Source organism: Topomyia yanbarensis, chromosome 1 (genome assembly GCF_030247195.1).
Source record: "Topomyia yanbarensis strain Yona2022 chromosome 1, ASM3024719v1, whole genome shotgun sequence".
Lineage (NCBI taxonomy): Eukaryota > Metazoa > Arthropoda > Insecta > Diptera > Culicidae > Topomyia > Topomyia yanbarensis.
In genome coordinates this window covers 198,389,873-198,403,468 of record NC_080670.1, presented here as the reverse complement: position 1 = coordinate 198,403,468, position 13,596 = coordinate 198,389,873, and the positions used below count along the sequence as shown (strand labels likewise).

At 43.5% G+C, this 13,596-nt stretch overlaps 1 protein-coding gene across 18 annotated transcripts in view; it reads left to right on the top strand.

The window, feature by feature from the left end:
* LOC131687212 (protein lap4-like) overlaps positions 1-13,596 on the top strand; it is a 168,092-nt gene that overhangs the window by 97,904 nt on the left and 56,592 nt on the right. For 13 of the 18 annotated variants that reach the window (XM_058971315.1, XM_058971295.1, XM_058971312.1 and 10 more), the window contains 6 exons: positions 3,917-4,113; positions 4,200-4,817; positions 4,876-5,059; positions 5,121-5,251; positions 5,399-5,749; positions 7,288-7,599. In XM_058971315.1, coding sequence (XP_058827298.1) covers positions 3,917-4,113; positions 4,200-4,817; positions 4,876-5,059; positions 5,121-5,251; positions 5,399-5,749; positions 7,288-7,599 — 1,793 coding nt within the window. The remainder of the gene's footprint in view (positions 1-3,916; positions 4,114-4,199; positions 4,818-4,875; positions 5,060-5,120; positions 5,252-5,398; positions 5,750-7,287; positions 7,600-13,596) is intronic. The other 5 variants (XM_058971332.1, XM_058971319.1, XM_058971343.1 and 2 more) reach the window with 5 other exon arrangements.

Here is a 13,596-nt window from a genome sequence, read left to right as displayed (position 1 = left end):
GAAACAGTAAGTACTCCGCGAGCGTGTTGTGCGGTTTTACGAAACACTTGACCATTGTGGAAAAAAGTTTACGGTAGACCACTTTCGAGATAAAAACTTGCCCGTGAGCACAGTTTACCAAATCCTGGCATCCCTGAGCGTGGAGCGGAAGGCCGGTATCGGCCGCCGACGAAGATAATGACGAAGAAGAAGAAGGAAGCGTTGAATAAGCTGTTCAACAACAAGGGCGAAACGAGTTTGCGTGATGCCGGCCTTGATTCACCAAGTTCTCAAGATGGAGGACATCATCTATCGGAAGAAGACTCGGTCCCCCGACGACATGGACGAGCAGATAGCGATCGGGAAATCGCAGTGCCGGTGGTTGACGAACAACTACCGCCAGGCATTGCTGCTCTCGAACACCCACATTCCAGGAAATGACAACTACTATTCCAACGACAAGTCGGCCACACACCCCGAAGTAAAATATTAGTTTAAGCATAAATTTAAAAGAAATGTTATGCTGTACATCGCCATATCGGACAGAGGAATTTCAAAACCGTGGATCAATCCAAGCGGTCTGGCCATCAATCAACAAGTGTACCAGGAGGAGCGTCTTGAGTGTATTCTTCTGCCGTTCTTAAAGGAGCATCATGTGGTTGGGAAGTACGTCTTCTGGCCGGACAAGACGTCTCCCCATTACACCAAGAAGACGCTGTAGTATCTTGAACGGAAAAAGATACCGTACGTGCCGAAAAAAAAGAAACCCCACTAACTTTCCCCAATGCCGTCCCATTGGGGTTTTTTCGGCTCCCTCAGTGCTTCAGTGTATAAAAATAATTGGCGAGTCAAGGATAAGAAGCAGTTGACTACCAGGATCCGGAATTGTATCCGGAAGAAGGACGTCCGTGCCGTCCAGTGCTCTTGTGAGAACATCGCGACTAAGTGGCGTCGTACTGCTGACCAGGGCCCCTTCTCTAATATTCATTGACATTTTTTTGAAGAATAAACATTATGTTTTATAATAAAAAATACTGAATTCGTTGAGGATTTTTTTTTTTGTTTTTCAACTACATGACTAAAAAAAACTCTTATTTTTATTGAACACCTGTTATTAGGATTACAGGAGAAAAACCAGGACAAATCAAGCTTTTTCCTCGACTTCCCAGGACACCAGGACAGTCATTGAAAAACCAGGACATGTCCTGGGAAACCAGGACGTATGGTCACCCTACACAATGGCATGCCAGCCACGAACTTGATGAGCTACGTGTCGACGGTGAAACATTTGAAACAAAAAAATATCATACTCCATTAGCCTAATCAGCATTAGATCAATGTTATCTGCTTGCTAACTCATTTTGTCATGCGGGGGTGGGTATGTGAGGAGGGCGAAAGTCCCATGAACGAACGACTCCCCAGCTTAAATTGGTATGCTTTGTGATATAGTGGTGGTTTAAAGATGATGGGGTTGAAAGGGAGGGGTATGAGGGCTGGATGGGGTTGTGGTCTGAGGGGTGATTTAAGGAGATTTTTAAAGGAGGGGAGTGAACAGTAGAGGGGGGGGGGGTGTAACCCCTCTCCGTAAACCATCAACTACGCCCCTGTTAAAATCCAGAAACCTTATGCGAGTCGAAAAAAAAATTGGCCGGGATTAGGTTGACGTTTTTCAGAGTGATTACATAACCTTTCTATATGAGAAAGGCAACAATGTGCCAAAATCCAAAAAAGTGAATTGTCAAATTTTTTTTTCGAGTTTGCATTAAATCTCGACGTTTCATGCACCTTGAACACATTTAGCATCAAAAATAAAAATTCTATTTTTAATTTTTCCTATAGTTTATATGAAAAATTTCTGTGGCCGCACCCTGAAACCCGTAATTCCGGAACCAGAATTCCGATCGATCCAAAATTCAATAGCAGCCGATGGGAAGGTTGCACCTTTCATTTGAGACTAAGTTTTGGCAAATCGGTCCAGCCATCTCTGAGAAAAATGAGTGACATTATTTGACACATACGCACATACATACACACATACAAACACATACACACACACACATAAAGACTTTTTCCGATCTCGACGAACTGAGTCGAATGGGATATGACACTCGGCCCTCCGGGCCGGGATTAGGTTGACGTTTTTCAGAGTGATTGCATAACCTTTCTATATGAGAAAGGCAAAACACATTAGAAAACATACACACACCGGAGTTAGATGTTTACGAACCGATAGTGATTTCTACTTTCTTACCCTTCGGTTGCCATCGATACCTAATAATAAGTGGCTCTGGAATAGTTAATGAATAGAAGACAAAGGCCCATAACCCGAACATAAATTGCACCCATCGCAATCGTTTTCACCCGAAATGAAAACACATTCCTCCACGCGTGTCCATCCATCCATCCATCCATCGACCGTTCGACGATCGGCAGAAACTAATATTTTGACTAAATCGTTTGTTATTGTTCCTACAAGAGTGTGTACACACACACGAACACCGCACAAACATGAGTAAATATTTTGAGCATTCGTCACGCAATTCGCGTGCGAGTCGTTCGTTTGGAGTTTATTGCAATGATTCGGTGTTTGAAAATGGAAATCAAATTACAAACCCGTGCTTTTGCCATATTGCTATTGTTGTTTTCCTGAATGTTATTTAAAATATTAATTGACACTCTCTGTTTGCATAGTAGGCTACCAACGGCTGGAAAAAAATGGCTGTTTACATTATTACCGATAACGGTGTTGCGACGGGTAGGGTGGTTCAACTTCTAGTTACCAGTGACAAAAGATTTTGATTTCCGTTTTCTATTAAGTGTACTTTAAATGTGAGACGAAACATATTCACTTGGTCTCCACTCCACAGTCTCTCACAGTGCGAAAATTTCCAGAAAATCGTCCACTCGACGCAGATCCCGCAATACAAACAACCTCCGTGAATTATTGCCCGAGCTAAACTTTAAATACTCCCACATTGTGCAGTGAAGTGGATTATTTGTTCTACCCGAATTATAACGGTCCTCCTTCTCCGAAGCTGCCATTTCTGTTGTTTCCAAAGCGCCTTTCTGTTTCTCTCCGACACACACACACTCACACTCTGAATCAACATGCAGCGATGGTATACATGAACCTGTTGCCTTACTGGACGGCCTGTTCTATCGGGAACGGTCGCCGGTTGTATCGAATCAGGTCAGGTTAGGTTGAATTCGAACAGGAGCGAATGTTTGGAAACCTATAAATTGCTGTGATGATGATGAGTTGTTGTTGCCAATGAGCTCCCCTCGGTCCGGTGACTGTGTGTTGGCTGGGGGCCACCCACAAAATGCCAGTCCACCTTCTCGTTATTCCATAGCTCGTGAATACCGGTGAAGCGTATGCTTTTTGTCATGTTCGGCAAGGATGGTTCTTCACATGTTAGGTACCTATCGTCAGATTTTATTTATGAACGAACAAAAACAAACAAAACAGCGCTGGCTGGCGGCGGCAGCAAACGAGCACATTTGCTCGTTGTTGCATCTCGGAACACTTTCCGCCTCGGATCGATTCACTGGCACGGAAAGTCGGTGGGTGTCTACAGGTGTTTGCAATGCAATTTTCATCCAGGAAACTAGGAAGAGGCGGTTCTGGTGAACTTTGCCCCGTTTCTCGTCCTGATTTTGCTGCTGCCGAGTTTAGTAAATGAATTGGCTATTATACATATGATTGCCAGTAGTAGTTGGATGTTCTGGGAACAGCGCCAAGTACAAAAAGTGGCACATTTTCTGCACGGTAGGATGTCACGTTCAGAGCAAGTTACGCACCCGTTGTGAGGGTGAATTATGCAACCATCAAGTTTGCTACACAATTAAAATCTATTGCAAGATTGTTCAAATTTCATGATAATTTAAATATTCTAAACGCACTAACAAGTAACACTATCCTTCCATCCACTTCCAGACGCCCTGGACGCCTTCACCGAGCTCAAAGAGGAACGGTTCGAAATTCACATCGAGCGCACTTCCGCCGGGCTGGGACTGAGCATCGCCGGCGGCAGAGGGTCAACCCCGTTCAAGGGGGACGACGAAGGTATCTTCATATCCCGTGTAACGGAAGGTGGTCCGGCCGATCTGGCCGGTCTTCGAGTGGGCGATAAGGTAGGGCGTCTCCGCTTCCGCACTTTGTTCCATTAGTAGTGAGGCCACAAACACTTATCGACTAAATTCTTTCTCGCTCTTCGAAGGTACTTAAAGTGAACGGTATCTCGGTGGAAGATGCGGACCACTATGATGCGGTGGAAGTGCTGAAGGCCTGCGGTTCAGTACTAGTGCTGTTCATCGGCAGAGAGATAACGCGCTTAATTGGACATCCGGTGTTCGATGAGAGTGGTTCGGTGGCACAGATCGTAGAACAGCAGCAGCAGCAGCAACAGCATGATGACGGTTTGAGTCACCATCACCCGCTTCATCAGCAGCAGAAAGTGATTCCTCCGCCGATTGCAGTGGCAATCGAGCAACCCTTAATGGAAGGTATTGCTGGCGGGGGAGGCGGTGTAGGAGGAGGAGGCGGAGGTGGAATTTTACATCCATCGTTCAACGATGTCGGATTACCGAATGGAAACGCGGGAACACCCGTTCCTGTGGTAGGATTACTGAACGGAAATGAAATTACCCACAAAGTTATCCTCCATACGACGCTCATTCGGGATCAGATCGGGCAGGGTCTCGGTTTCAGTATAGCCGGAGGAAAGGGACACGCCCCGTTTAAGGACGGTTCGGAAGGGATTTATATCTCGAGAATTACCGAGAACGGTGTGGCCCACAAGGATGGGAAGATTCTGGTGGGCGATCGCGTGTTGGCAGTAAGTTAGCTTAATTTCGTTTCTTGAGTTGATTGTACTCAGTTTCTTATTCCGTTAGATAAATGGAATTGATATAACCAACGCCCATCATGACTCCGCTGTTCAACTGCTGACCGATCATCAGCGGTTTGTTCGACTGGTAGTCCAACGGGAGGTGAAAGGACCGCTGGAGCCACCAAACAGCCCTCGGAGTCCGATGTTGAAAAATCTCAATCCGAGCGGATACATGGCAAACCGACCGGGTAAGTGATCTCATTTCAATTCGTTTTAAAACCCGTACCAAATTAACCTATTTCGAAATAGCATACACCGGCTATCGCCGCTCAATTGAAGATCACGCCGAAATCAGCCCAACAGCGGCGGCCGCAGTGACAGAGAGTCAACCCAATCCCGGCCGGCACGAACCGGAAGTGAAGCACACAACCATACACAAGGTAAATGGCAATACCCAGTACAGTAGCGTAGGCACCACTAGCACCTTCCATTGTTCACCTGTGCGCGTCCAGCAACCATTTTCATCACCCTTACAACAACACCAGCAAAACTCATTCGCACAATCATCACATTTATTACACCACCAGCAGCAGCAGCATCCGCATCAGCCGTTGGTCAGCGGCGAACAGCTGCCACAGCAACCACCATTACCTGCCCCACGTAAAGTATTATCACCGCAAACGTCTGTAAATAACAATGACCAGCCGACGACGGCTAGCAATGGTAGTAGTTCTAACAACAACAGCAACAGCAACTACAAAAGCAGCATCAACACAAATGGTAGTAGTAGCACTCACAGCAACAAAAACAATCATCATCAACAGTCATTGTCATCGTCGAGCTCGCCCGGAGCGAACACAATAACCAATGGTACAAGCAATAATGATAGTAGTAACGTAGTGGCGAAGATACCCGTCACCAACAGTGAGGATTCGCAGGTGAGTGTGTGTGTGTGGGTGGGGATGGACGGAGGTACGTTTTAGTGCAAAGGCTCGCATGTGCACGGCGTTGGCTTTATTGTTGTTGTTTTCCGTTTTCTGCGTGCAACAGACGAGCGGCAGTTTACTGCTAATGTAGTCACTTTTTTGCACGATGTACTTTTTTCGATATTCGTAACTTCATGCGTGTTAAACTAACCCCCACCTGCGTGTGATGCTCGTTTATGAATTATTATAATCTAGACGTTTTCCTTCTCGGTTTTGCGGAATCAATCGCTGAGATATGTGACTCTACGGTGTGGGTTGCCTTGCTAAGACCCCTCAGTTTTAAACGCAGTTTAAAAGCTGCGCTTTCAATTGATTTTCCATTAGTTTTAGGACGAATTTTGGCAGAATTTTTTACTCTCTGAAAGGGAAAAATTGGGCGAACCAATTCATGTACAAAGGGCACAATACATTACTTAGAAAAATTGGATTTTTTGTTTCGTGTTCCATTCGTCAGTAACTGACAACAACTTAGAACCAGCTAGACGATAAATCCAAGTTAATACCACATTTGTTTCAAGTTAGGTAAGGGTTTTTATTGTTTCGGATTCTTCTCGTCACTAGCTGACTAGGTTGCTAGCTAGCGATTTGGTCCTCATCAGTAAAAACTCAAAGGTTCTGTACTAACTGAGACAACCAGAACTAACCAGGTGTTTCAATCGTACACGCAAATTGCGTGTCGTTTTTTTAGATAGTGTCTTGTTAGCGGCTCTGTAAACTTCTGACGAGAAATCAAAACACTGAAAACTGACTTAACTTCAACCCAATTTATTGTCAGTTTAAATTCATCGTCTGACTGGACCCAAGTTGATGTCAGTTACTGACGAGTAGAACACGAAACTTTTCTAAGTTAGGAATTTATGATTCAAATGAATAAAATAAGGTGATGTAGAATGTGGGTCATTAATTGTAATCACCAACAAACTAGGGAGATTGTGAGTAGCTTAAGACCAGGCAGGGAAGTACTGGAGTGTGTTACTTTCGGCACGGAAATGTTCATGTTTTTAGAAAGTCGCCCATCTGCATGGGCTTTAGAGCCTCTCACATGTTATCTAGATACTGTAGTCCCAAGTCCCCCTGACATCAGAACCGATCGATGATGGAACTAGCTATAAAATCCTCTTTCCGTTCCTCCTAAGAAGTTTGAGCCCAAATCAAAAACCCGATAAAGGAAAACGTCTAGATTTTGAAATAGTACTAACATTTGTCGTAAATGCATTTTTTCATTGTGTCCTTTTTCTCTTTTTTTCTTCCCTCTAATTTCATCGTATTTTGCTACGTGTTTTGAATGTTACCCTAATACAACCTTTTGTGCGTCCTGGTATTGGCTTTACCAAAAAAAAAACAACCAAAATCTATAACACGTGAAACCGCTCACCACCGCACGCACAAACTACCCAACACACCGGTCTGATCTATGCGCGATCTTTAAAAACTTGAAACCATCCGGAACATCGTAAACCTCGACAAAAACACACCCCACCCACCCGTAGGTTGCGGCCAGGCCAATGACGAGCGCCGACTTCCAGGCCATGATCCCATCGCACTTTATCAGCGGAGGCCGCCAGGTACACGTGGAACGATCGGGACCGATGGTAGCCGCCGGTTCTGGTGGTGCCGCCACCGCCGAACATGGTCCCTCGGTAACAGTGACCGTGCAGAAGGCCGTACCGGATCTGCCGATGTTGCCGCCAGCGCCAACCGAGCTCGGCACCGTCACCGAGACGATCACAAAGTCGACCTTCACTGAGACGGTAATGACTAGGGTTACTGACAATCGGTTATTGGAACCACTAATCAGTGAGGTGAATACCCCCGTTTTTGATGCTCTCTCCACTCTCAACAACAACAACCACAGCAGAGAAAGATGCGATTGTTGCCTTTTTTGTTTTTGTTCTTTAGTTTTCTTCATACACCGCCACCACGAGAGAGATAGTTTAAAACACGTTAGATCAATTTAGCTCTCTGTTCGCGGACACAGTAGCGTACTCTTCACTTTTCATATAATTATTTTTGTTTTGTGTTTGTGTTGTTAGTTTTCTGTTTGATTTCTTTTTCTATCTACGCTGAAGTGCCGTTTTTGTACATTATCTCACTGTTTTTTTTTTTAAACTCGCTTTTTCATATTACTCGGGCTTTATATAATCTCAATTACACGTATTAGTCTTTCTTTCGTTAATAACAATACTTAATTATTTTGTTTGGTGTGTGGTTTCAGTTGTTTGTAATATTTGAAAAGGATCAAAATTGCTATGGAGGCATTGAAAACATGTGTCGCTAATAAAAATATTTTAAATTGCTTCCAAACTAAGATACCTTAGAACTTAAGACACCAAGTACTTGAACATCTAAATAACGACTCTGTCGAAGCAGCTATTTTGGAATCTAAAAAATTATTTGATTAGCATCAGTACAGCATTTAGGCTAATGATTAAGCTGGATACCTGAACAAAGATTTTATAAGTCGTGTCGTAAGTGTTAGATTCATTGCTGCATGAAGGTAGTTCCAGTTCGTAATGTCCTACACCAAGCTTCAGTGATGCCAATACGCACAAGCCGCTCCACCACCCGAGAACTAAACATCGTACATAAGCTATTACATCGTCTCGTCAGTATCTGCTTTTGACTTAGCACCTTCTAGACGCTAAATCAAAAAATGCAATTCACTTGTGTTCGCGAAGCAAACAACTGATCTATAGTGAGGGTCCGGAAGCACAGAAGCTTTGAATTGCCGATGAAACATTATCGCGGAGAAAATTGCAAACCGTTTAGGCGTCAACGTTTACATCCATGTTATCACCGAAGTGTGAAGCAACGCTTGCGACGAGCTGATAGTGAAGTCAAGTACTGATTCAAAGTGTCCTAATTGCTCTGCAACGTCGATCGTTTGGCACATTCAAAGTTACTGGAAAAGTCCCATCCATTAAGATCTATATCTGCGGACGGCGTTCTCCGGAAGGAGTAGCCTTTGTCCAGCATTCCACACACCCGACAAGGCAAGAAGTGATTTTTGATATCCGATAACCAGGATACCTGAATCTGTCAACCAAGTTACCGCAGCCACAAAAATATGTCAATATGAGATTGTACTTGGGCCGACCTGCCGGTTCAGCACTCGAACGTTCCTTCAATCGACAACGTCGAAAGTGTGATGCAGCGGTTTTGGCAAGTGGAGGAATTGCTGAACAGCTTCAAGTCAACAGCCGTTCAATGCAACTCGTTTCCCAACTGAGCAATTGCCAACACTAAACTCAGAAGAGATTCTTAACTCTATCTTCAAACGTCGTGCATCGAATTCGTTCGAGAATACGAAGCACTTGGTTATTATCACCAAACGAGCGAAACAGATGACACATGGAGTCGCCGAATCGGTGTCGGAGTCTAACGAAACACAACGGCAACTGAAGCAACTGCTGGCACGATGGTAGTTTTCCCACTCACAATTGGTTGTTGGTCAATGTGTTGGAGTTCCTATAATAAAGTCCATCTGACGAACGCGAGAACCAAGTTCCCCTGATCATCAAGGTCCTAGGTCGGCTCTTGGATCGAGATGCAGTTACGCTACTTTTACGCAACCAGTTCAAACAACCGACCAGAGATCTATGAATTTATCTCGACTTATACAGGAAGAAAAAACGTCCATAGCATTGGTTCAAGAGTCGTGCTTCCATAAAGGAAACTTGTATATTGGAAAGTTACTGAACACTGTCAGCATTGCTTACAAGACAGTCATGACTAATTCACGTGAAATACCTCGTGCGTGCATTCTTGAACGCAAGGCTGTTGACGTATATCTTATATCGGAGCTCACAACTTGTGATATTTGTGCTGTCACAGTCACAGTCATCGCCTTCTGAAGAATTTTAAAAGTTTGAATCATAATGTAGCAGAAATAAGCATCCGCTCATCATGTCCAATGCCCATGTAAATGGAGTACATAAGTAATACAAATCTCCATATTCTGAATGTAGGAAACCCAACAACTTTAGTGAGGTCTGAAAGAGAGGAGGTGTTAGGCAAAACGCTTTGCTCTGAAAGAGTTTCGCATTAGCTAGGTAATCGATAGGTTGCAAATGAAGCTTCATCGTCTATCCAACAGTATATATATTTTTTCGTTAATTTCGATGTCACTCTAAATGTGGCAGGATATCGTAATCATAAATCTACAAATTGTAATCTCTTCGTGGAAAATTTGGTGACTGAATTTCATGGTTATTTCCCAATAACTAGACGTCGTGGATACGACAAACTCGTTCATTGTAGCATCCTACGAAGAAGCTTGTCCGCTTCGAAATGTTGAATCAAGTTGTTCTGGATGGTATGAAGAAGGATATGAGAAGAGCTTGGCGCTAGCGTCAGCGAACGACTCCAGGGCTTTTAGGTCAGCTCGTAGTGCAGATCAGAGCAGCAAAACCTATGCACCAATGTCTAGTCTGAACGAAGCTAGCAGGTTAATTAAAATTATCTCAAAATCGAAAGATTTTCAAAAAACCCAAATAATGATTATGTGACGGACGAAAAGAATGCTCTCTCGATTGTCTTTTCGACACGCGCTTTCCAGATCCGTAGCTGCAAAATGTTCACAAAGCTCAGCTTTGCTCCATACAAATCATCTGGAAAAGATGGAATCTTATTATGCTTACCACCGGGGATAGCCCGAAAACATAGCAAGAAATAACTGTTAAATTTATTCCCAAATGAGTGACATGTAACATACATATCAGCGTGGAAAATCCACGATCTCTCTGCTTCACGATGTTGTTTACAACAGTGAAAAACCTGCACGGTTAAGCAACGGGAACTGAGAAATTTTAGAAATCGAACTTGTACGTTTTGATGCCAATGTCTTTAAAATGCAAGATCGTCAAACGATAAGATTTGATGTTATTTCGAAAATGGACTTTAGCTTGGGTATATTCCTAAATATTGAGAGTGATTTGACAATGTGTCCTTACAGTTCATTTTGGAAGCGGCACGTGATCATGGAGTATCATCATCAGGTTAGACAAACGCAATGCTTAGTAACCGCATTCTTTGCTCGTCACTGAGATGGGCAGAAATAAGGCAGTTGAGTATACGCGGCTGTCCTCGGTGGTGGCGTTCTGCCATCTTTGCTATGGAGCCTGGTTGCCAACGGCTTGTTGAGGAAACTTGGATTTCCAACCTACTGGTTTGCGGACGATTGCCAAATACTAAATACTGAACTTTGCATCGGAACAATTTTTGACCTAATGCAGCAAGCATTAAGAGCTGTCAAACAGTGGTTTCGACAAGTTAAATTATCAGCTAATCGGGGTTCGTTCCTGGCAGCTCTTTGATTCTAAGCTTCTATGTGCAGATCAAGTTATATTGGATTCCAAATTGAACTGGTCTGCTCACATTGAGTTCGGGATGAAGAAAGCGTACATGACCTTCGGGCAGCGCAGACGGACTTTTGGAAAGCCTTGGGGTCTCAAACCCAAATTCATCTTTTGGATTTACACGATAATTGTACGTCCAATACTGTCATACGGATGCATTGTGTGGTGGCAGAGAGGAGAGATGATGACGGTCCAGTCAAAGCTAAGCCATCATCTGCAAAGCGTGTACGTGTAAACTATAGAAACATCAAAGTCCCGCAGATCCGTCTTTGACCTACAGTGCGCGAAATGGAACAGTTGATCAAAGTGAAAATGGCATTTGTGCTTACAGAAGTGTCGCTCATGCAACTACATCATACGAGTAATGGTAGTACTTATAACGCTCAACTCATTCGCCGAGGCAGAACGCTTCGTAGTGAAGAACAACATGCAACACGACGTCGAATATGAGAACGTCAAAACCAAGATCCCCGTGTATATGGACAATGATCTGACGGAAATTCGCCTACACGATTTGGCACCGCGCCCTAGCACGTATTATATTAAAAGATTCATGTCGAAGTATGGAGAAGTGGAATCTATCCCAAATGGTTTTTGGAGAAACTTTTTCCCTGGCATTCTCAACGGTATTCGGGTAGTACTAATGCGGCTGAATCAACCTATACCTTCTTACTTGTCTTGCAAAAGCATCCAAAGCAACTACATCCAAAGAACGCTATATCAACTTTATGGAAGGCATGGAAGGATACACGAGCTCTACAAATAGTTTCATAATCAGTCTAGTGCATCGAGTATTAGTGGAATCAAGTTGCTCATCGTCTCAACAGACGTCCCGGAGTTTGTAGAACCGGCAGTCAAGTCCGCCAAGGCACACCTCAAACGTATCGTAGGTACATGAGTTCGCGGTCATGTTCAACGATCCTTCTGACTATTTCATGATTATACCTGTGCCTTGGAATGAATCATGACTAGAAAACTAACGTGAATCACTGCCAGCATCTACAGTCCATATGGGAGCACTTGCGGTTTGCGGACATTCTTCACATTGAGGACAATCAATTGAGGCCAGTATAATGTGTTGAGTGGGCTCGTCTGGAGGAAGGACGTTCAATACCACTGAAGAATAGCTCCAGTAACAAAGAAACTATCCAACGGTATAAAGAGAACATTCTAAGCAAAATCACATTCACTAGTTTTTCAAACACGATACTGTATACATCAACAGCAAAGTAGAAAAAAATAGATTTATTTAGCAGTGCCATTAACGGAGAAGTATCCAGTGCAGGCTTCGAGACTTCGGCTCAACCTGCTTTGCGAAATGCAAAATTTCCACAGTAGTTTAGTACTTGTCATGTGCTTACAGCTCGGTCGTCCATATTATCAGATGATTTTTAAAGGATTTGAAGATTCAAAGGTTCAAACATTAACAGATCTAAACTCCAACGATCCGAAATCATAAAATCTAAAGACTACACAAAAACAATTCACTATTTAAAAATTAATGAAGAACCGAAACTTGCAGATATACAAAGATTTAAGATCCAAAAACTCAAACCGAAGATGGTATACTAAGTTTCAACGTGCTTTTGTAGATCTGATCCTGTAGAACAACCTCAACTATTGACCTGCAAAAAGAGAAAGATGTCGGAAATATGTAAATCGATCAAGTTGGAACCACGAGTTCTATAAGGTGGACACAGCATACAGGAACAGATTGCGATCAGCAAGTTTCACTGATAGCCACACATGCTCGAAGTTTGCCCGAACAGCGATAAGCACACCACCACCCGATGTCTTATGATTGATTGTTGAGGGCGTCAATGTTACTGTGAAGGACATCAAATACTCAACTAAATATCTAGTAAAGCTCTGTTCTAAAGTCATGTCCCGGTTCAGGGGATGACTTTATAACAGCCCGTAGACGAGAGTGAATAGCTGTCCTCTGATAATTTAGGTCACCGAAGTTCTGGTAGTACATTTCGATGCTGTTGAAGGATGGAGTGACATTATTTGACACACACATTTACATACATACATACATTCACGTACACTGGAGTAGCAGGTGCCTACTAGATACTTTTTTTTCGACTACAGAGGTTTTAACCTTAAGATCATTCGCCTCTTCGAGTTAGAAAAATCATTTAAGAAAAATCAAATCCTATGTGCGGGGTTGGGATTCGAGCCCAGGAGAGCTGCGTACAAGGCAATGGATTTACCAACTACGCTATGCCCGCTCCATACTGGATACTCTTGGTAAACTTCTGGAAAGGGACAACCTCAACTGGCTGACGAACTACGCTGTAAGTGAGAACGGAGTATCGTAGAGGTAGTTCGGATTCCGGAAAGGGATCTCGACGGTGGACGCCATCCGCACAGTAATCGTGGGCGCGGAGAAAGCATTGAAGCCAGACTTCCCATGAACATCGACAAGTTTGTACCTGT